The following is a 24,575-nucleotide window of genomic DNA, read 5'->3' as shown; positions in this document are numbered from 1 at the left end:
ATGACAAAAAGAAAGAAAGACAGAAGAGGGAGAAATAGAGCAGAAGGAGAGAAGAAGCAACAGAAGGTGCATGTGAAAACCAGGGAGACATTAATCTGACAGATGAGTGCTGTAATGAATGACAGCATGATGGGAATAAACACATCAGGGACTCTGAGAGGAGTGACAACAAGCAGTACGATGTTACAGCAGAGAGCCGCAGAGAGAGTTTGTCTTGGCAACATACAATATATCAGCAAAAAAAAATGAAGAAAACACTGCAAAAAAAGTCAGTCTCTAGAAATCTTATACAAATCTGGATCTCAAATATTGGTTGATAAACATAAACAAAACTCCTATCAGTGGAGCAGATATCATTTCATTTCAAGTATCAAAATGAACTTGTGACAAGCAAAGAATTTTTAAAAATGATTTTTGAAAGAAGTTTAAATGATATGGCAGTTAGTGCCTTAACAATGCACCAACTTTTCTCACAGGCTTTATTCAACTTGACATCATCACATTAAAAGCATGGAGGTAAATGTGAAAGGACAGTGGAATTATTAACAAAATAACTTAGTAAGTTATTTCAAGGATGTCATTTTGCTATTTTATAATGTGACCAAATTCCTCTACTTTGGCTTAAGCGTGGGTTATTTAAAGTGGACTCTACATTACTTATTCATGGACTGCACAAATATCACACCAAAACGAAAGGTAGAAAGAAGGCACGCAACAGCATTTCAATATGTAGAGGCATATAAAATGTTCTTTAAAGTGTAATTTTTACATATTAATGAAACTGCACCGCCGCAATCAAGTTAAGCGCATTTAAAGTTTGCGAGAACGCGGCGAAGCGTCCGACTGACTTTGAACTTTCCACAACCTTTTAAAACACACTGAACAGACTGAGCACAGGTTGAATGAAGTTCCACTTCTCTCCACCCCCACAAAGAGGATTTTTCATGGTCCTTTGGGCACACCGTCATCCCTCTTTTTTCCTCCTCCTCAGATAACCCCATTCTAGCAAACTAATTATTACTAAAGTCTGAAGGAAGATGTGTGGGAGTGACAGAGGAAGAGAGAGTGGAAAGGGAAGGAAAGGAAAGGAACAGAGAGATCACACAGCCTGGTCGTTTAGTCCTCAATGCCGTCCTCAAGCTCCCCTGCCGAGCATATTGCAAAACACACATCAAAAGAACAAGAATACACGCATACATACACACCTGCAGCGCCCTCAAAGTATTAAGATGATGTTTGCTTGAAGTAAAAGAGTTTCACCCACTGAACTGTTCAAGGCTAAAAAGGGAGTCTTTAAAGGGATGAGAGGAGCCAAGAAATCAATCTGAGCAGCAACACGGCACATAAATATTGGTGTTTATGTACGTGCACTGTTCACACCGTGAGTCTCAAAAGCATCCTATCAGTAATGCCACATGCATTTACATATGCCAATAGGTTTTCCCACAACTTCAAAAACACGCAACAATCTGTTCCTTTTTCCATTTCTCACTTTCTTCACATTGCTTACCATCCAACCCAAAACATACTGTATTTGCAAGAGCAAATCTGTCAGGCAATCTTTTTTTTTTCTTTTTACTCCCTGTCTCTGTCTCGCTCTTTATGGAACTGAAATGCTGCTCAGTTCACATACAGTACACTTACACATTACAACCACAGCTCTGCCTATCGCTTCACTCACCAGCATATCAGTGGCATGAAGGTAGTGCTTGCTCGCCATATAGGCTTCCAGCCTTTGAGGCACTTGCTTGATGCTTTCAATTTCATCCAGGAGCTGGAGGACATGTTTGTGCTCGATGCCTTCTATCCACAGCTTCCTCAGCTCGTCCCTTTTGCAGTGGAGCAGCATCTTACAAGACAGGAGGTTCTCCTTCACCTGAAGGAAACAGAGAGTTGAAATCATAAAAAAGTTTTAGCTACAGTAGTACCTCTAAACAAAAGTTTTTTGGAAGTGTAGATCAAGCTATTACTGCAAATTCTGAAAAGTACATGTGTAATAAAAGCTAAATTACAAAACAAAGTATATGTAAAGCGTGATATATATTTAGAGATTAAGGGATACTTCTAGGATAGTTCATTTTGTGAAGTAAATTCTGACTGAACTATCTGTCTGACAGGACAGCTAAGTAACCAAACAACATAGCTTAGCTGTTCCGAAATCATTGGTATCTCATCGCTTCTCCTGACATATTGTTTAAATAATCTTTTAATTCTTAGTGATACTAAGAAAAACATGCAGAAAACTAACTGAAAACTAGTGCTGTAAAGATCGATCTGTGACAGATATACACCTTTAAGGTTGACTCTTCTTTTCTGTAACTAGGGCTCACTTTCATCAAAAAAGCAACATTTTCAGAGATACAGACCAATGGAAAAGAGTTATACAGGTTACACACTGCATAACATTCTTAATATCAACTTAGATACACCTCAAGAGAAAATAATATTGAATCAGTGTAGGGAATCTCTGAAAAGCAAGTGAAATATGGATAGGAAATAAGTGATGTTATCCCTTTCTGAAAAGTTTGCTGGTATGGGACACACCAGAGGCAAAAATGTATTTGGGTTATGTTTGTGCTTTAGAACACAGGTTTAAGGCCCTGCACACCTACACAGGTGTTTTCTCTTTTCATTAGATCTTAGGTTGAAGTTGGGCAGAAGTTTAAGCAGAAAGAAAGTTACAGAAACACATATTTGTAAAATACAGTAGGTCTTTTTCGAGACATTTTGACATGTCACAATTGGAAAAGCACCAGTAAGCTGTAAGCTGGCTTACTGTCACTGCCGTGGCTTACTTGGACACTTGAATGGAACAGAGCCATTGTTAATAGTATTAGTAACACCTGTGCTTTGCCTCCCACGACAAGTCAAAATGTCTACTATGGAATGTGGAATGATGATGAAGTGATGAAGTAAAACCTGTTAATTTGATCATCATTTAATGACATATCTGGGCCAATACACCTTGGGTAAATTACAGTTTTATCCTGCTAATAAAAAGCATTAGCCTAGAACAATGGATGCCTTTGTTACCAAATATACACTGGCATGCACAAGTAGGGGACCAAGGGGCTGACCTAAACATTTTGAATTATTTTAACAAGTGTGATAAAGAAAATTATGTCCAGGGGTCTCAGGATTCGGACTTGAGCTGACGATTGATAAGTAGACAGTTTTCTTCTTGGGTGAACAGGATTTGTGTTAATTAAGTCAGTCTTTCAGTCTTGGGGAATAAAAAAGCCTTAAAACTGAGATAAGAAAGCCTTTTAATAAATGAGGAGACCAATGAAAATTACTTTAAAAAAAAAAAAAGCTTCTTTGTTTTGTTTTTAATTACACAGCTTAGAATCACTGCTCTGAAATCAATCTGAAACAATATAAACAGGAATTCTAATAATGGGTTTCACTCCCCTCTATACTAATTTAGTCCAGTGTCCATTTTTGTATAAATATCTCTCCTTTTTACCTGTTTGATCTTGTTGCGGGAGCTGGTGATGCGCTCAGTGATGCTCTGGTAGGTCCTGATGGCAGTGGTGAGTTCAGCATAATGCTGAACTATCAGTTCATCTAGGTCCCTGTCACATGTCTCAAAGGCCTCTTCCAGACGCCCCTTCTCTGTCTCCCTATCCTGCACATCATCACTGCTGGACAAAGTTCTGGATTGAGAGAGAGGGGTGGAGAACAGAGTAAGTATAATGGTTTCATCTCAATAACTAATTCCACATCTGGAATCTGAATTGAAGCACCATAATAATAAAAATAAAACTTTATTTATACAGCCCTCTTCAAAACTAAGTTACAAAGTGTTTTACATGTATGAATCAGGATTAAAACAATTCAGGACTAACATGAGGCAAATAAACTTGACAATAACAATAATACAAAATGGAAAAATTGAATAAAACAACCAACAATATATTATACTACAAAGTGAAAACATATAAGCCTTGTTGAAAATAATTATAATAATAAGTAATTCAGATTAACGTTTAAATAGATTTTTGCACAGAAGGAGAACTGTGGATTTTGGCCCTCATCACTTACATTGTAAGTGCATTATGAGATTTTCCAGTGGCCAGTATGAACAGGAGAAATGACTACAGCAAGAAAAACCTATTTCAATGTTCACTGGGGCACCTGACTGTTGTTTTAAGAAAGACTTGAAAAATTGTGAACCTGTCCTTTAAAACATTTCATGACTGCCAAAATATGTTGGAAATAAGCATAAAGCACAAAGCAATTAAATACAGCACACGTTAGAAGAAGAAAGGCAGGGGAATGACAGTAACAGTACAAGATTATGCCAGCACACACCTATAGGCAGCATGGCAACATGAACAAGTATATCCATGCTGTAACAAATGGATCTAACAGCAGCAACAACAACATAAGTAGGGGTATTGTCAAGAACAAAATCTTTACACACACTAGGCAGAAGATACTCATTTGATATTCCTAAATAAAGACTAAATGATTCATGCAAATTACACACCTTACTTACAAGTTGAGGACTGTTTGGGACAATTGGCAATTACCCCTGGACATTCCTGAAGTCCACTGTGGGAACCCTTTCAATGTTTTCCATCATTTTAATGTATATTTTCCTTTCCTCAGTGAGGAGGAGGCTAATGCTTTGAGACACTTAATTACGGATATCAAAACCATTATGATCACTGACGCAATCTTTTAAAGATCTGAGACTGTTCGGTGAAGATTACATCTGATATAAGGCATTGCAGTCCTATAAACACTAAGTCAAACTTTAAAAATACCCGACAAGTCGTTTCACAACAATTAAGCTAAATGTTTTAGGACAACAGTAACGTTTGTGAGTAGCACATACTCAGTTTTAGCCATTTTCTTCTGTTTCAGGAAGAAAATATAACTGCTGTCATGATTAAGCGACATATACTATCGTAAATAAAATAAGAAATGCGCGTTATGTTGCGTATTGTGCGTATTTTGTGTAATTATCAACACAGGAAGGATGTTGCTAACATGTAGCTTTAGCTTTAGCTGTCAATATGAATGAGATAACACAGTCCAGGAGCTGTCGGAAGCGTTACCGCCGCCGTTAACTGGATATAAAGAATGTGACAAACCTTACCTTATGACAGAAATGAGAAGACCAGAGGGGTCTTTGTTTTTGTTAACAGCATTCCTGTATCTTCCTGTATCAGCTGCCATTTTTCCAGCTGCGGCACCCAAACAGGAAGACAGAAGCGCGAGGTTAGTAGGAATTGTGGGAGTTGTAGTTTGAAACGTGGAAAGAAGGGTCTTTCACTAGTGGTGCACCTTTTCCCTGGAAAACAAAAAGGTTGGTGGATAAATTGGCCAAATGTCTGTTTGGTTTATCTATAACAATGGGAATAGGTATTCTGCATCAGTGCTTCATATTTCAGAGGATTCAGGGTTTTAATCAGTAATTGAGCTCTTTAACCCAGTGACAGTAATACAATAAGGTCAGTACCTATATCTATATTTTTTAATTTTAAAAATATTTCTAAATATTAAATCAATCATTAAAATAATTACATTTTATTTTTAGATTATCTTGAACTATAGCTTGTTAATTGGTCTACATCAACAGGGCTCTCCAACAGGAATCATAAGTTGTTGACACACAGCCTGCCTGTTGTGCACAATTTTTCAAATAAGGATAATTCTAGTTGGTGTGGGGTGTGATGATCAGGACTAAGATTATATTTTAGCTTCTGTAACTATACACTTCACATTGTTAAAATGCAATATTGATATCTTAAGGATATTATGTGCACAATACAAATATCACAATGGGAAAACCCTTTCATTGTAACACTTTGAATCCAGAGCTCTTGAGACTGATAAAGGAATAGTTGAGTGGAGAAGAAAGGAGACAGTGTGTGTCAGTGAGTTAATAGCCTACCCCATTTAGACCCTATAGTGTGGGATTTGGCTTGGCTCTCCTGTGCTGTATCTCTGACAATATCTGCTGTACCAATGAGAATGGGAGAGGGCATTGATTCTGGAGCAAAAAGGGGTCGATTCCCAGCACTGGGCCCTGATTGATGCACTGGTGGACTGACGAGATAACATTGTGGGTGATCATTGTGTCTCTTCCCCCTAAAAAAAGAAACAGTCACTGTGTCATGCAGGAGCCACTGTTTTTCTTTTGAAGGCGCCTGGCTTCCCAGGTCCAAGTTTAATTTTGAAGTTCTTATCACCTCACCCTGCAGCCCACGTCCCATCAGTCCAACTAATCTACTGGGCCTCTTTTCTCCAATAACGCAGGACCAAGGTTATTTCTTTCAGCTTAGACACTAAGTGATTGCTTTGACTGACTGACCTGTGTGGATTGAATACAAGGGCAATAAAGTCTTTGTAGGGCATGGCTTTATGATCTGTTAATGTATAGATCTAAATGCAAATGCTGCATTATGTTACTCTGTCCTTCATCTAGAGTCAGTAAAGAAAATCTAAAAGTACAATAAATAGTGCTGACACATAATAAACAATTAATATAGTACTATGAATAATGGTGTAGCCACCTTAATAAAACAACTCAATTTCTTTAAATTGCAATACATAATTACAATCGGTGGCTTTTGAAGAAACAGCAGATTATATGGATTATGATAAGAGGAGTTCTTTTAGCAAAATCATACATTTAAACAGGTGCTTTCCCTCAGATACTGTATGGTTCTTGTGATCATTAAATAATTAATGTCTTTGGTCTTAGGAATCTATTTTGATGTAATTTTTAAGTTGTAATTAGTGGATGAGTCGATTTTGATATATGATAATAGCTATAATAATTATCCTGGGAAAAATACCACAGAAAGGTAAGCAGGTTGTGTAAATACAGTATTTTCACCTCTCCAATTACTTTCCTTTTATATTATTCGCAACAAAATGTCATCCCTTGGAGATTAAGAAGAAGATACTTCTTTACTTGTTTCTATGGAAATGTGGGTAAGGGAAACAGCAAAACATTGCATCTATTATATAGCTTCTGGATTTTCCACATAACCTTGAATTGGATCAAGCAAAACAGGTGTCTCATATCTCCAACTTAATCACACACATACAATAATGCACCACCTACATTATGATGCAGCACCAAAAACTCATTTTCATCCAATGTCTCTTCCATTTAGAGACAGACACGTTATATGCAACTGATATCTTTATTGAGTAGAGATTTCAATTTGCAGTAATGACACAGCAAGAAATGGAATTAAATAAAGATTTATGGATGCCTAATGAGGAGTTTGCTCAAAAATTTAAAGATCAAGGCAAAGTAAGAGATATTGCCAAAAAGCAGTAATGGTTCATGAGAGGATAAAGCTTTCATAAGATGAATAAAATTATATTATAATAATAACTTCATCCAATATAAGAAAATGTTATCTTTGCCTTGAAATTATTAAAATCTCCAAAAATGAAGTAGCAGGGTTTTCAGCCAATAGCAACAAAATGCAAATGTGCACCATCAACTATTAAGATAATCAGATGTCTACATAGGTTGCAGTAACAGATATAGCAGAAAAAAACATAAAAGGACATTGAGCAGGCAAGAAAAACAACTCTCCTCTGTAGTCATTGAATGAGTGATTACCAATAAATTAACCAGATTACTAAGCAACATAATTGATCAGTATCAAAGTCAGAAGTCAGTTGTAATTATGATTTTGTTTACTATTACAAGCAAGGCTTTTTTTCACATTCTGCCACTCAATTATTGTCTCTATTCTATATACACTGCATTCAATACAGACTGAGGTTTTTCAAAGAGTTCCCTCGGGGTATTGCTGCACATTCTAATTCTTTATTATGCAATCTGCTCATAATAGACTCACAGGTGAGGGATTCCCCTTGAGAAAACATCGCTCCTACTGTTATATGACAATTGCTCTCAACATGACGTCGTTTAAAACCTTTATCTCAGACAACCAGACAATTTTTTTTATTGCTTTTGGTGTATGATTTAATTGATACAAAAATGGGTATAATTTATCCCAATAAAATCAACTTTTACTGTTTTGCAGGCCCCGTAGCTCCAGCCAGATTATAGTCCAGCACCACAGATCTGGTTAGAACCTACAATACATCCTTTGTCCTCAGTGTTTGAATGACCTTCCCTTCAGTCTGTATAGGATTCACTTCACATCTTTTGTTGTGAACAGACGTAACTCATGTCACCATATTCCCAGTAAATTATATCCTCTAATTCACTCTAAAATTGTTTTTACTTCTTTCCTCAGTCTTCTTTTCCTATTTAGTCATATGTGAAGGTTTTGCAAGGTTTTGCATATAATGTCAGGCATTATAGCTGTGAGGGGCCTAACTGGCAGCCATGAGGAGTCACAGGTGGATTTCCAAAAAGTAGGGTTCTGTTTAAGACAGAACTAAACTTAGACTATAACAATTTTAAGATCCCCTAAAGACAAGTTTTAAGACATAAAAAACTCTGCTTTGAATAATTTGTCTTATATGTTTTTTCTGCAAAAAATTAAATTACTGTACTTAGTGAGAACTGAAAAGTCTATTTGTGTATTCACACTGGATGTTTTAAGTTTCCACATCACATGTAAATTGCATATTGGACCACAGATGGCTTCAAAACTAGTTGTGATGTCACAAAATCCACGTGTCAGACTCAGGTTTAAGGTGAGCACAGAGAAACTTTCTCCCTTCAGCAGATGAATGTGAAAACAGCCTTCTAGTGTCACACCTTGCACATACATGAGTATGAAACATAATGTGCTACGTCTTGTGTAATTTATGCATTTGCTGATGTACTGTATGCACAATGTGAATGTAATGTACAGAGGATCAAAAGATCAAAGTAAACTAGATGAAGACTAAATGAACTACAAAGTGTAAACTATAAAGAAACTAACATGTGTTAGTGCAGGAGGGTTACAGACATTTGAATCAGTTGTGTGGCAACAGGCGCCACCATCACACTGGTATATAGTTTAATATTTAAAAAATATGTATTGGATCAAGGTTTATACTGTGTAAAAGATTTGAATGCGCATCCTCTGTGTATATGGAATTTCTCAATAATATCACAGTATATACAACCCAATGAATTCTTAAAAAGGTTTTTATTGATTTATATTAGCACAGTATTAAATACATAATGCAGAAAACACAAAAATCAGCAGAAAAGAGTATTATTAAAAAAACTATTAGGATATTGTGTGTGTATAATATATCAAGTTTAGAGGATAATTCTTATGAACTGTCATTCCTTATATGTATAATATCCTCTCTCCTTAAGGCATATCAAATTTCCAGCTGCACTTTCATGTCCTGCAAGGCTGTATTAGTTTCTGAGATGGAAAAAAATCTAGAATTTTACAACCAGTTTGTTGACTCTTACTGCACTTACGGTTTAACTTGTTTCCATTTAAATTTGAACTAATATACAATTTTAAATTAGCTGATTTATGAAATACTTTTAATTTTAATTTCTGAATGCTCGATGTAGCAGAGAATAACATGTAAATTCAACCTTTTTGCATTCATAATATTGACAAGAGTTGATGAAATTATATTTATTTTTCTCACACCATATTGAATCACAGGTACAAGCTACTTATCTTCTCTTTAATTGTTTTGTCAGACCACCTGTCACATATCAGATAGTCAGTGGATTAAGGTTTGTCAAAACAAAGGCTGTTTTCTAATTTATATTTATTTATTTTCTTTAGGAGGTGATTAGAGATACTACCTTCCAGAGGAGGTAACAAAGAAAAAGAAAAACAAATTGCAATAATAGTGAAAGCAATAATAGTACAATGTAAACAATTGCATGCAACTGTAATTAACTGTCAGATGTGTTCAAACTACATCCGCCTCTGCACAAGACAAAGTTTACATACAGTATGCTCCTTGTGGAGTCTGACATTAATCAGGGCTGTGTTCCAAAGCACAAGCAATATGTTGGTCTGAAATCTGAAATAAGTCATCCCTGGCATGGCGACTCCGTCTACGTCCTCCTCCTCAACTGCTGTCTCCAGCTCATCTGCATATTTACCTCTGTCTTCTGTCTACTTACATCTGTCTTGTCATTCTTACCACTCCTGCTGATCACTTGAACTCTTCTTCTGCCTGCTGCTGCTTCCCAATACTTTCTCACAATGCCCACCAATGCTGTTTGCTAGTTTGTCTATGATGTATTCAAGCATTCCAGGCTTCGCTCCTGCACACAACTTCTACCACGTTTGATCCACCCTATCCTTTTGATTATCTATTGCTTTGCTTTAGATTTGCTTGTCTGTTCTGACTGACTGCCTGTTACTGCATGTAAGCCTGAATTACTACAGAGTAAAATCTCCTTTTATTATATCAGTTCTGCCCCACGAGTCTGCTTTTGGGTCTAAGTACTGTCTACACCAAACCTCTCCACATAAAAAAACATGCACAGAAGTGCTGACTGTGGGATTCCCCTTCAATTCAATTCAGTTCAATTCAATATAACCATACTAAGACACTTGTCATGGAAAATGAAACTGAACAATGTTTGTTGTTGCTGTATTAATTCCCAAGAGTTTATACTCAGATATACAGATAACACAGACCTGCACTGGAAATAGAGTACTGACTGTTTGAGAGGGTATTTGAAACAAAGTGAGGACAGACTAGAATGGTGAGAGATAACCCCTTCAAAAGTGGTTTAGACATGTCACTGATGGAGAATGGAAAATTGTGCTGGTGAGAGCTCGGCAGAAAAATCATCAATTGATGGCAGAGAAAGACAGCAGGATATAGATATAAGTGATGAACTACAGTGGAACTGGCTTGGACAATTTGTGACAAATTTGAAGAATCAAGTAATGCAAAAGGTCAGGATTTGTCAGAAACAATGATCAATGGTCCACAGAAAAAATGAACCAGAGTTAGACTAAAGGGATGATTTTGTGTTGCCCCTGGCTAAATATCAAACACACCCGAAAATAAAATAAATGCATATGTGAAAGAGAAAGTAATGGCAGTAAGGCATAGAAATCATCACACTCTCAACTATCCTATTCTACAAGAGAGTGATGAGTCTCAGGATGTTGGACAGATCTGATGCAGTGGTTCCCAGTCAACCTATATGGCTGCTGAATTTGCCCATTAAATGAGTCACTATTTCCATATCTATTCCCGCCCCTTCTCTGCCGCTCTAATTCCATTTTAGAAGTTGTATCTGCTTTCCCTGATGGGTTTGGTAACTCATTCTGCCATTCTGCATTTTTCAAAACAATTTGAAGATATTGTTCCATCAACCAGGTCACATATTTTACCCATTACATTTATCCTCCTCTCCCCATCTTTCCATCACTCTCATTCTTGCCACAGTTCTTTTTTCGTCTCCTTCTCTGTTTGCCAGCTCAGTATGAGTAACAACATAAATACTGTTAAAACAAGATATCATCAAGTTGTTTGCGTCAAGCTCAAAAACTAACTTAAACAGTTGTTAAATATTTGATCCCCTTGTAATTCCCCCGACAGCTCAAAATTGCTGTAATAATGGATTTCTGGTGGTAGCCATCCAATAATAACAATGCTATTCTGGTTTCTTTTAATTAACTGTAATCATATATTACATGGTGAACCCCATTAGCCAGATAAGAAACTTGTATAGAACAAGTGAAACTTGAAGGGTTGGGTACTGATCGTCTGGACTTTTGAGCACAGACCAAACTGTTATAGCAATGATTATTAATACTCTCAAGCACTACACTGAAACTAGGTGCATTGCTTAATTTAAATCCTAATTTGTAAAATTCAAACTATTTTATTTAGATAAAGCTATTTGTGTCAAAAATAGCAATGCATTTTCAGATGTTTAGCATTTTTGAAGGAGAAAAGGGGTTGTGAAACAAATGTGTTACAGTCAGCAACTAAGTATAATAAGTTTGCAACTTAAACAATCAGAATACACTGCGGAAAACAGTATAAAGTCGCATAACTTAGACCAAATATTGCATTGGTTTGAAAAAACCTTACAGTATAATATAAAATAATCATTTTGATATTACATATGTTTCATTGAAAGTAGCCTATAGCCTATATTTTATTTCTTATCACAATAAATATTTTATTATTAGGTTAGTAGAAAATAGATTCTGTTCTGATTCAATCTATGGAATATTAGATGGTGCTTTTCAAAAGCCACACAGCAAACAGCGAACAGTAGAGGTGTCAATCAACTAGGAAATTAGGGAAAGTCAGACAGGCAGTGCTGTCACACTCTCACTCTGCCACTTGCAAACAATAACCAATGGGAAACTCTGATGTTAGCACGGATAACGCTTCTGTCCAATCAGCTCGCACTTTCTTCACTTACATCATGCTACGGAAGTGAAGGCGTGCCGAAGCAGTTCTCTGTGTCTGTGGGCCCTAGCCAACTACACCTGGCTTTAACGCAAGTAAACTACCCCAAAATAACACACAAGTGGATGTCAGTCTCCCATATTACATGTAGATATTAGACACTTTGACAGCCAGCGGTGTGACAATGGGAGCGAACAACAGTACCCGCCGCGTCTCATTTGAGTCAGATGAGAACGAGAACATAACGGTGGTGAAGGGCATACGGGTAAGTAAGTGTAAGCGGTAGTAAGTGATAGTATACAGACCCGATAACAGGTGTTACATAGCTGCATGAAAGCGATATTTGTTCAATACAATACAATGGTGCATGAAGACTGCTGTACAGTTTACTGCAGCTATGCTAAAGTGTTACTGCAAGTGGACTCAAGGCAGCTGTCCTCAACTTTTCATTCATTCTGAAAATCTACACGGCGTGGTAGTATACTAGAAAATAAAATATGACTGAGTGTACAAATGAACAACACATGCTTATGAATGGAAACTTCTGAATGTCCTTTCTGGGAGTGTTGATGTTGACGTCACCAGACTCGTGCTGTCTGTCATCCAATGTCTGAATGAACTGGACTCGAATATTTCTTATACATACACTTATTGTTTGAAAATGGAAACGTGCAAAATGTACATTTTAGGTGCTAATTGCAATTAAATGACTGCTTTTTTTAAAATTTTTACCTGAAGAAAGCTGTTATAAGCTCCCTTGTGTCATTGCCAGCTGCAGATAAATATAGATTGAGAGGCTTTAGTCAATCAGATAAGACTTTAGTTGGCATGGCTCTGACTATTATTACTCTCTTGGCAAGCCAGCCGAGTAAGGCTAAACAGATTGAAAGCTGAGCTTTGTCTTTCCCTGGTGAACACTATGTATAGTTCTCCAAAGGAACAACAACCTAAAGGAATAGTTCAACATTTTGGGAAATACACTTACTTGCTTTCTTGCAGAGAGTTAGATGAGAAGATCAATATCACTAATATCTGTTAAGTATGAAGCTTACAGCCAGGAGATGATACAAAATCATTACAAAAATCCTCTGACAGGCACCTGCTCCTCTAAACTGCATTTATGAACATGCACTTACACACAAACCGAAATGAGAAATTGATAAGTTGTGGTTTTATGCAGAGTTATGTACTGTAACTATTTGTGTACAGATAAACAAATGAGATAAATGGTGTATTTATGTCAAAGTATTCCTATAAATCATTCTCATTGTTCAAGTTAAACTTTTCTTCCACTCTCCTTTGCAGCTTTCTGAGAATGTCATCAACCGCATGAGGGAACCTGCATCTCCTTCGAAACATCAACATGTTCCCACTCCGACGCCACCTCCCGTGGCGCCCACCCTCACTCCCTCTCCTCTCCTGCGGCCAGTGCCTCCCCCCTTTGACCCGATCACCTCCTTGCCTCCTCCTCCTCCTCTTGTAGAACCCGTTGCACCTTCAGCTCCTCCTCCACCTGTTCCATCTGCCACAGAGACAGTGGCTGCACCTCCACCACCTCCTCCTCAACTTCCTACAGAACAGGTAGCAGCACCCACCATAATTGACATGGTGCTCCCAGCTTCATCACCCCCAGCTGCTGCTAATGTTGTCGCTGCTCCTGCTTTTGAGCCTGTGGTGGCAACTCCTCCTCCTGCTACTGCTGCTGTTGAGCTGGTAACTTTGCCTACATCTCTCCCTCCTCCTTCTGCCCCCATTGATCCCCAAATCCCTGCTCCCTGCCCTGCTCCTGCTGTGGTGGAAGCCATAACTATGCCTGCTCCTCCTCCCCTTGTAATTGAACCATTGTCTCCTCCCATCAATCAATCCATTGCTCCTCCTTCCCCAGTAATTGAACCCATTGCTCCTCCTCCAGTAATTGAACCCATTGCTCCTCCCCCTGTGATTGAACCCATTGCTCCTCCCCCTGTGATTGAACCCATTGCTCCTCCCCCTGTGATTGAATCCAGTGCTCCTCCATTCGTAGCTGAACCCATGCCGCCTGTCCTTCCTGTCAAGATTGAACCCATCACCTCTCCCCCTCTTCCTGAATCGGAACCCCTCTCTTCCCCTCCTCCTGTTTTCGAGTCTGTCACCACCCTGCCAGCACCCCTTGATCTTTCAGGGGACACTTTCTCCCCACAGCTGGCTGAGCCATTTGCTGCACCTCCCCTGCCTGAATTTACTGCTCCTTGTGAACCAGTTGCACCTCCTCCTCAGCCCTCAGTGGAGCCAGTATCTCCTGCCCCTGTCCCAGAGCCAGTATCTCCTGCTCCTGTCCATGAGCCAGTGGTAGTACCTGAGTCGAGTCCAGTCCCGCCACCTCCTGCCGCACCAGCGGGTGAGTTTTGTTCCCGTATTGTGAAGATAAGTATTTGCAACACATCTGGTGTTAATAAATATGTATGGTGGAGAAAGCAGTTGAGGTAGTGGAATCTCCCCAGATTTATTGCTTTATAAAGCTTGTTATTCAGAAATATGGTATTGATTTAGTTTTCTGGTGGTCAAGGGTAGCTCAGTTACTGTTAAGACAAAGACAAGCTTACCATGATCCCACATTTCATGTACAGAAAAATATATGATGAGGAGTCGTGTGAGAACTTACTACATACTTTTTGAGTTCAAAGCTAATAAGAAGTGAGACCAGAAACATTTTCCATTAAAAAAATGTTCACTTAGTTTTGAACTTGTGTCCTTTTCCTCTTAACAAGAGGCAGGAATGAATGCTCATTTATTAAAAAAAAGTGTATTGTTCTTGGTAATGGCTCATTTTATCCTGAGTTGTTTGGGGCACTTCTTCAGTAGCATGGTTAATTAGAAGGCAAAGGTTATGTGGGGATGAACTGTCCAAGGATTTATTTTAAGTCCAAGCTACATTGAATTTTAATTGTGTTTATTGTGTGGGTGTTTACTTTAAGCCACCTTAAGCTTTTTGTCTCCAGCTTTTCTTGCAGATTGTAATTAGTCTTCATTTTAAAAAATGGGTCTCACAGTAGCCTTGGTCATATTATGATTCATTGCCATTCCCAAATTGTTAATGAAATGATTAATTCTTTCTTGTAATAATGTTAATAAATTGATGCTATAATTAGTGGCCCTCCATTCTGCCTCGTCACTCGTGAGCTCAAGCTGTCTTAATAACCCTTGTCCTTACTGCAGTTTGTGAAAGCACTCAAAATACTGAGGCTAACCTCAGCAGTAGCCGATATTTTTTGTTCTTGTTTTTTTGATCTTTGTTGAACCTTTTACCAAAGGTTAAGTCTTGTTTTATGGGGAATCTTAAATAGATTGAGAAATGCAAAAGAATTTAATAAAATATTAAGATAGTTTCAGTTTCAGGATAGCGCTGATATTTGTAGTTTAGCATGAAACTACACTGAGAGAGTTTCATTGTTTTAGTCGCGATAATTTGCAAAATGCAATAATTTAAACACGCAGACTGACTTACTCTTCTTCCCACTTCTCTCTCAAAGTAAAGTTTCAGAATTATTATCTGCTTAGTGTGGTTGCACGTCCCTTATCTCTTGACACATCTGGCAGAGGACATTTGAATGTTACCTGTTCATTACACAGTACAGAACAGGGCGTGGGTGCAGGTTCTTCAGAGGGTGGCATCCAGGGTGTGGGCAGGCTTCCCCATCCTTGACTGTGCTCAATCAATAAGGTAATTAAAAAAGGCCAACTTATGCCACGCCACACTAACTCCAGTGATTAAAACGACACCTCCGCAGTTTCACACAACAAACCACGCGGCCTCAGTAAGTGAAGGAGGTGGGTGTGTGTGTGTGTATGTGTGTAGGATTTAGTGGCATCTAGTGGTGACGTTGCAGAGTGCAACCAACTGAATACCCCTCACCCTCCCCTTCCAAGCATGTAGGAGAACCTACAGTGGCCGTGAAACCCGCGAAAAACGCGAAAGGCCCTCTCTAGAGCCAGTGTTTGGTATGTCTGTTCTGGGCTACTGTAGAAACATGGCGGTGCAACATGGCAGCCTCCATGGAAGAGGACCCACTCCCTATGTAGATATAAAGGGCTCATTCTAAGGTAACAAAAACGCAACCTTATTTTCAGGTGATTATACACTAATGAAAACATACTTATGAATATTATATTCCATTTCTGCCAAGTCTGTTCCACTAGATGCCACTAAATTCTACACACTGCACCTTTAATAGATTTTTTTCATGTATATTCCACAAAGCACTTTTTTGTGTTTTCCAGTAGCTCTGGGGCCACTTTCAGAACAGATTTTTCCCCCCATGTTTAATTAAATTATTCTTCCATTGTTTGTGCTAATTGGTTTCCAGATAGAAAGATAAATACAACAATATCTCACTTAATTTTGTAATGGGTGTGGAGAGTGTTGAGTGTAGTCATTATGAGAAATTGCCAGCTGCTTCCGAGGTACAACACAGTGTTTTCATTAAAGATGTTAAATTTCTTCTTCAAGGGGTCAGTTATGGATGTAATCCTTAAATTTTCTATTGAGGATGTGAAGTTGTTATCGCTGCAGTGTCTGTCCATTTTTTCCTCTTTCAGTGTAGAAACACTGATTGTAAATTTTGAGAACAGGCAAAGCAGAGAAAGGACTCTCTTTCTCCACTCTCCATCTTATTGTGTGCACAGTATATCTGCAGTGTCCAGGATTGTGTGTGTGTTTGTATTGGCTGTATTTTTAATGTTGCTTCATAGCCACCACGGTGACTATGCTCATGGTTGACTCCTGTCAGGCACTGGCCCTTCTCTTTTCACGGTCACCTCAATAATAACAGCTTAATATGTGCCAAGCTCACCAACTACTATGAAGGAGAGGAAAAAAGTCAACTTGGACGATTGATCTAGCATGCTCTTTTTAAAGAACCGAAAAAAAAAAAGGTACGATGAATGTGAATGTGAATCTCGTTAAAAAGTTGCAAAGTTCAGCCCAATCCTGAAAGGGTATGACCTTAATGAGGCGGACATTGATTATGTGTGTCCACGAGAGTTGGGTATCGAGTGAGGCTCCCAGCAGGTCGGCTGTCTCTAAATCATGGCCTGAGTCAGTATGTGTGCTGATTACACCATAGTCAAGGTTGAACCTCCTACACCTTCTCCAATGTGCTATAAATATTCATATACCAGAGCCCACACACTGCACTCGACTAATAGCCTACTTAAAGATGTCTCCCAGGTGCAGCAGAGAGAATGGGGAAAAGGGAGAGACAAAGGAAAACAATGGGAGAATTGTGGGTGACTTAGCGTGTGTGCGTGTGCGCGCGCATAAATGTGATTGTGAAACTTGTGAAATATATCACTCTCGTTTTGAAACTGACTTTTCTTGTTATCTTGTGAAACCATCAGTTAGGCTCTATTCTATAACATGAGGTTGAATTAAAAGGACTGTGAATAAAATCAGAAATGGCACCTGCCTGCCAGGGCTGGGAGCTTGCTGTTGGCTTTTTTCTTTCTTTTTTTTTTTTTTCCTATTTGAACATAGTGAAATGTGCGCGGTGACTCGACTAAGCGCAAGCTGGAAACGTGAGGAAGTGGTAATGTTACAGATTATGCCCTCCACGCGGGTCCTAGGGTTAATGAAACTTCTGATGAGAAACGCAATTTGCCTTCGTCTATTATCTCCACTGCCAATAGCCTGTGCTCCACCGCCTCTTTTCCTCCTCTATGGGTTTTTCCACAAGGTGTAGCGATTGGTGGAAAAAGGAAAGGAGTGGGTCATGTCTAAAAAGATGATGAGTTTTTAATCTTTTTAACATTTACATGTCCTACTCAGGATTGACAAGGCTCTGTTGATCCGGAATTGTCTCTGACCCCAACCAGCCTCCCTCAAGGACCCCAGAGAGTGTTTATCATATCAGAACCTGTTCTCCGGCTGACCCCGGAGGCCCTCTAGCTATCAGAAGCCTCTCTCCGCAGGGGCGGAGAGGATGTGGTGATAAATGAAGAGTTGCTTAGGCTTGCCTGAACTCAGAGGACTTTTAAATTTTTACTTTTCATAGTGCAAGGCCAAAGGGTATATATTTTCATTGTAAGTATGAAATATTTTAAAGGGCAGTTGATGCTGAAATGCCAGTCTTACCTGATGGGGAAAAAAGTTTGTAATGACAGGGTTTAACCTCTGACTTAAAGCGCCACTTGAGTTGGGTATCCAGTGTACAGACTGACTCACTGTGGCTTAAAGCTGTGTAAGCACAAGTTTCATTATGGCAAAATGTGACATTTGCCTGTCCATTTACTACGTTGCTGTTGGAGTAAACAAATCTGACTTTTTTACTCAGACCCAATTAGATTTGGGAAATATGAGCGATATACATCATCATATTACTGTACATTATATTTATATATTGCCCAGCTCTAGTATCCAGGAGACAGTGACAGTATCTCACATGTACTGCAACTAAAACTCACATTTCTACATGTCTAACTTTTAATCATTATCATTGTACATAGAAGACAACCATTGCATATCATTTGATGTTTTCATATTCATCAGATATAAAATAACATTATAACTACATTGTTACTTGACAGACATCCACGTGGCAGAACCTCTGTCTGGATTTAAGCCCTACAGGTTGTATTTCTGCTGCAGTTCTTAACAGAGTTGTAATTAGACTCTCCTCTGCAGTGAGATCAATGGAGCTTCGGAGTGCTGTCAAACATGATGGATATTATTTTCTCACGCTCTGGACAGTCGGTGACAGCAGCCTCTGTCTTTGAGGATACACTATGCAGCAAAAAGTTGTCAACTGTCAATCACCCTCCTCTCTTTGCACCAGTGTTTCTTCTGAAGCCTTGTCACACCTAAACCTCTCTCTACCTGACGCTTATTCGTTCTCTTTACCGTACCCAAGAGTTGTCATGCTGTGTGTTCTTGTTATGCGCCATTTGCTGCAGAGAAGAGGAGGTTACGGAAGGTGGAAATCAGAGAAAGGATTAAGTTTACTATGCTCTGGTTTTGTGTGTTAAAGCAGGAAAGTCACTTGAGAGCAAATTATTAACAGTGTGGGTGTGACAAAGCTGCCAAAGGAGGTGAAGAGGACTAAAATGACAGAAGGTGGAGAGAGAGAGATGCATGTTAATGAGCACAGATTTTATGTATCCATGACACCAGTTGCATTAAAAGCAGCCATCTCTTGGTAACTGGTGTCCTTCAGTTCAACCGCAGTTGTTTTTTTTTTTTTCTTAAACATCACTGAAATCTTAAAGCTATTTCATGGAACTCTTTTTATATGAAAAGCCATTTGATTTTTAGATAACATCCCCTGATTTGGTAGTGACAGCCCCAAGATGATAAGAAAAATAATAGCTTTGTACAAATTGTTTTATATTGTTAATCTGATTAAGATGGAATTAGGTCTTTACGGGTATATGTTTACCCTTCAACCGGCCCGCTGTTACCACATGTTACCAGGTAATAATAGACTCTGACAATAGGGATTATCCCATCTAACTAATGCAGTGTGAGAGTAATCTTGACACACTCAGACACTCCCCCATTCATTGCAGTGCTGCAGCACACCGCATGGCACTTCTGTCTTCAGAGCACGTTTTGGCCTGGTCGCCGGCTGGCATCTTTACTTTCATGCTTAATTACCTGCCAAGATAGACCAGCGAGGACATGGAGTCATACATGTATGATGTCCCTGACATGAATATAGGTAGATAGGGAGGTGCTGCGCTTTGGTTTGTGTGTGTATATGTGTTAAGCAAAAAAGTAGGCATTTTTTTCTCTTTTTGTGTTTAAGTGTGTTGTGATGTTATTTTCTAATACACTAGGTCCTTTTTGATGTGTGTTCTTGCTGGTTTTGACACTTACAGACACACACATACATGTTCATCTCACCCTGCTTCACACACACAAAGCACGAAGAGAACATACACAACTTAAAAAACACATTATAAACATCATTCTCATCATATTTTTTTGATTTGAATGCAGGTTTTCTAACATCTGTTGAAAAAAAAACTATTATTACCCCCCTCTATTTTTTTTTTTAACTTTTCAGACAGTATTACTGTATTCAGTGTCCCAACAAACACAATATGCCTGTCAGCAAACAACAGTTGTTTACTTACTTACTACCTTCCTCTCTAACACTCTTTCTGCCTTTCTTCTGTTTTTGTCCCCAGTTGATGAAGAGGCCCTGAGGAAGAAGATCACCAATGAGCTGTATAAAGGCCTGGAGCGGGACAGGGCCAAGGCAGAGCAAGAGCTGCAAGCCTGGTTAGACGCTTACACACAAACCCACACAGAAACACATATACACGGTTGCAGTGGGAAATGATAAACCAGCTTTTGTTTATGAACTTACACAGAGGTGTTCGGTGTTGCAAAGCATTTTTTAGGAAGTGAATTGGTTGCTATAATTTGAGTTTTAGAGTTGAAATTAAGATCCTTGGGTTTGGTGATAGTCATAGCTGTTGCCCATGCAGTGTGCATTTTTCTTTGTCTCCCTATCTCTCTCTTTCGCTTTTTGTATCTCTCCTACCTTCGTTCTTTGGATCATGATAGATTGAATCAGGGTACTGGGTGCTAGTGTCAATTCCTGTTCCAGGATTTCATTAGAAACCAAAGACATTTTCAGTTGTGACTATTTTCCGCTTTCATTAATAGTCAAAAAGGTCAGCACCAGTCTTTCCGATCCCCACTGTGTTTCCAATCTACCTCTCTTCCGAAGCACATCAGCACTTTTTCCTCCCTCTATCTCTGCTTCTTCTCTCCTTCTCTCTGGATCAATTAATCATGCCTGAGGAAGGAGGGTGCTGTCCTGAGGTAATTTCCTGGGTGTTGAGTGGGTGATCCATTAGCCCTGCCTGATGAAGAAACACTTTTCATGCAGGAGCATATTCAGTTCTCCTCTTCGTCTCCTCTCCTCTCCTTTTTGACCATAAAGAAGCAGGTGCATATGCCATAATGTCCGATAATCGCGGTGCTCGCCCTTTTTAATAGGCCTGGATGATCTCCAGCAGACCTTGGTGAATGAACTACTGTGATTAGCCACTAAACGCACCCTTGTACAATATGAGGAAAAAAACTCAAGCTTTCTATATGCAGGAGGAGGTAGGGCTAGCCTAGCGATTAGCCTCATTCTTGAGGCTTATTCAAGAAGAGAGAAATTACCAAGTGGTTTTAAGAAATCATTTGTCTATTGATTTTTTTTTTTCCTGGCTATTTTATTTTTTTTGATGTAACTGCTTCCTGCAGCTCACTTATTGATGTCTGTTCAGAATAGTAAGTGCTTCAAAATTACACCCTCCTTGCAATTAATTGAAATCATGGTGGCTTTCAAGCCCACAGTTTTTGTTTGTGCTTGGCATGGGCTGCATTTTCATTTAAGAAGACTTAACTGAACATTGGTAAACAAGCAATCATCAGTTAGCCAGTTCTTGTGAGTATGTGTGTAGATGCATATTAATATCAGTTTTTAATATGGCCTTGTTTGCTGTTTGTTTTTTCTGTTGCTAATTTAGTTACATGGTGTTTCTTCTATTAGTGTTTGTGTGAGTGTGTGTCCATTTTCCTAGCTAATAGTTTGGCAGGTATTAAAGGTTCTACATGTAAGTATTATGAAGCAATTAATAATTTTTTATTGCCAATGAGTGAACAGGTTGTAACAGAACTTAAAAAATTAGACCTTCCCTGACTTTATTGTTTGGGTATATCAGCCTGTGGACTAATTTCTGTGTGAAGGGCCCAGGCCAGATCTTCTGTGAAAATCGAACGGATGTGATGTTTTTGCGCGCTTCCAAGTGCCTTGCCTCTCTCCCGCTCATGTCACCAAATGACTGGCATCTAGCACAACAAATATGTTGCTATCCGGGTAGAAACATCCTGCAGATATTAGCTTTCCAGCTAATGATACAGCTAGCTGCCTCCATCAACCGCTACACATTTCACAACAAAACACCCCCGCAACGACAAGTCGCCCACTCCCAAGCACACACACAGCTAAAACATTATTTCTTCAACAAAGGAGCAGAAAACAAGAGCGATAGCAGAACATAGCTTTGCAGAAACATGGTGTAAAACACAACATTAGAGCTCTTTATGTTATTATGAGAAGCATAAGTGAGGGAAAAGTCTAGGGCTGCAGCTCAATGTGTGAGTGCAAGCAACAGAATGCTTACTGCAGCTCACTTAACGGCCACCGGTGTCACTAATGAGAAGGAATTTCTGATTCCTACATATAGAACCTTTAATATATTGGATATAAATTAAACTGTAATGATAAAGAAAGAGAAAACTTTTTAATAAAGGCCTTCCAGAACATTTACTAAAGCCTCATTTAAGTAAAAAGAAGCTTTAGCTTTTATATTCTCTGTGTAGTTTACCTGAAAATAGCCTTCATCTTTGACTTGTCTATTATGTAGGACCACTCTATAAAAGCAATGTACAGACATTTGAGCCTTAAACTTCTAAATTAATCTTTAGTGAAGTAAGATACATGGACAGTGGAAGTTGTAGGCTTAGGCACTTTATCTCACCTCATTCAAATTTCTAAATCCTGGTCAATATAAGCTGAGTCAGGCTAAGGTCAGCTCAATACATTTGTCTTTTTGGGCTGAACAAAAGGTTGATACATGAGTCCTTTTAGTCCTGGTAAGTGAATAAGTCGTTTTGCCTGTTGGTTGTTGGTCACATTCAACTAAACACCAAAACAACTAAGACAGATAGATATATACTTACTTAATTATTTACTTACTTAATTGTTTAATTAGATTTACTTAATCCCAAAGGGAACATGTCAGTGCAGCACCATACAGCAGAAATCGCACAGACTAAAAGTCGTTAGTGGTAGAAATACAGAATAAATTAAAAGAAGATGAAAATAAAAGTTAAATAGAAATAAAAATACACAGAAAAGTACACATGGATGAATTAGTTGAAAAAAACAGTAATCAAGACTTTCTGTCCTACTCTAACACACCAACATCTCTTAGGGCTTGCTTGAACTTTTCTACTCATTTGTCGTTATTGGAAGATAAAGGTGACTGGTACTTTCTTTTAATTGAAATAGATGAGAGGAACACAGTGCCTTTTTTCTCATCTCGACTGTCAAACCATAATTAAATTGCAAAGATATTTTACCTTCCCACAGTGCAAGCAGTATCTGCAGGGAGTTTTTTGGTTGTTGAAGGCAAACAAGACACAGCGATTGCGTCCTTCGCTGTGTTGAAAGACTCAGGAAGACTGGGTAGCTTTCGCTGCAAAATTGGTGTAAGAGGTGAAATAGGTTTTTTTTTTTTTTTTGTGGCTGTGTGTGAGTGTATCAAAGCTCAGCTAACGAGACTGCACAGCGCCTTACTAGTTACAGAACCCTGCAGTGAAACCGCTGCACAGCTTGAACACAGGGAAATGGAAGAATATGTGAACCCCAAGGTCACTGGAAAAGAAAACACACATGAGCACACACATGAGATAAATGAAACCAAAATTTCAAGGTCACGTTCAACCCCAGCAGTTGCTCCCGCAGTTTGTCTGTTGTTGAAGTATCCTGAAGGAAGACACTGAATCCTTACCTGCGCAGTTATTGTGAGACACTCGGAAAAAAGTTAATGTAGACTACAAATTTGGACTTGGAGAGCTGACGGTATATAGGAGAGAGATGGGGAATAATATGCAACAAAAGAACCCGCACATTGTGATCACATGGTCCACCCCTCAAATATTACTTCTTAATGCACACAGGGTCTTATAAACCTTTAAAGTGACTCTCATATACTTTATTTCTGTATTCTGTCTGAAATTTTATTACTGCCTGCCACACAAAACTAGTCCAAACATTGTTAAAAAACATGAATAATTCATGCATGTTAAGTTACAATATGTTCAGAGTGTAAAAAAAAGAAAAGTCATAAAGGAAAGCAAAGCTTTAGGGATCTGCCAAAATAAGCATAACAATTATGTCTTGTTAAAGGACATCAAACCTCCATGAGCTGCTAGAACACATTCAGTTTGCCTTGGTGTAAAATCTAACTATATCCACATTTAGTGTAATTCTTTCACTCTCCAATGCACTGTTGCAGAGTAGGGTACATAGATCTAGGGAATTTCGAGGAACAGTGGTGTTTAGATTAGGCAGTAGTTGTTCTGTTTAGCTTTAGGCCATAAATGAACTCCAGAGATCTGGCTTTGCATGTTTTGCTCTGGTAGAAGTGTAGTAAGGGCTCTGTGAGGAGTTCATTTGGGTGCAGCCTAAACTCATTTGTAGCAAGGAGCGGCTGCAGGG

At 38.7% G+C, this 24,575-nt stretch overlaps 2 protein-coding genes across 8 annotated transcripts in view; one reads left to right on the top strand and one right to left on the bottom strand.

Annotated features, from left to right (window-relative positions):
• Positions 1-5,227, bottom strand: part of exoc4 (exocyst complex component 4) — a 129,007-nt gene extending 123,780 nt beyond the window's left edge. For all 3 annotated transcript variants that reach the window (XR_006093913.1, XM_042403262.1, XM_042403263.1), the window contains exons 1-3: positions 5,108-5,227; positions 3,467-3,656; positions 1,682-1,876 (exon numbers count right to left, since the gene is read on the bottom strand). Coding sequence is in view for 2 of the 3 variants with exons in the window: in XM_042403262.1 (XP_042259196.1) it covers positions 1,682-1,876; positions 3,467-3,656; positions 5,108-5,187 (465 nt within the window). In the remaining variant the exon portion in view is untranslated. The remainder of the gene's footprint in view (positions 1-1,681; positions 1,877-3,466; positions 3,657-5,107) is intronic.
• Positions 5,228-12,313: 7,086 nt separating this feature from the next.
• chchd3a (coiled-coil-helix-coiled-coil-helix domain containing 3a) overlaps positions 12,314-24,575 on the top strand; it is a 72,100-nt gene continuing 59,838 nt past the window's right edge. The window contains exons 1-4 of one of the 5 annotated variants that reach the window (XM_042403844.1): positions 12,314-12,577; positions 13,618-14,025; positions 14,569-14,689; positions 20,476-20,569. In XM_042403844.1, the coding sequence (XP_042259778.1) occupies positions 12,497-12,577; positions 13,618-14,025; positions 14,569-14,689; positions 20,476-20,569 (704 nt within the window). In that variant the 5' untranslated portion in view covers positions 12,314-12,496. Of the gene's footprint in view, positions 12,578-13,617; positions 14,690-20,475; positions 20,570-24,575 lie in introns of all 5 variants that reach the window. The other 4 variants (XM_042403843.1, XM_042403847.1, XM_042403846.1 and 1 more) reach the window with 4 other exon arrangements.

This window comes from Thunnus maccoyii, chromosome 23 (assembly GCF_910596095.1).
Source record: "Thunnus maccoyii chromosome 23, fThuMac1.1, whole genome shotgun sequence".
Lineage (NCBI taxonomy): Eukaryota > Metazoa > Chordata > Actinopteri > Scombriformes > Scombridae > Thunnus > Thunnus maccoyii.
The sequence above is the reverse complement of the archived record's forward strand: the minus strand, read 5'-3'. Positions and strand labels throughout refer to the sequence as shown.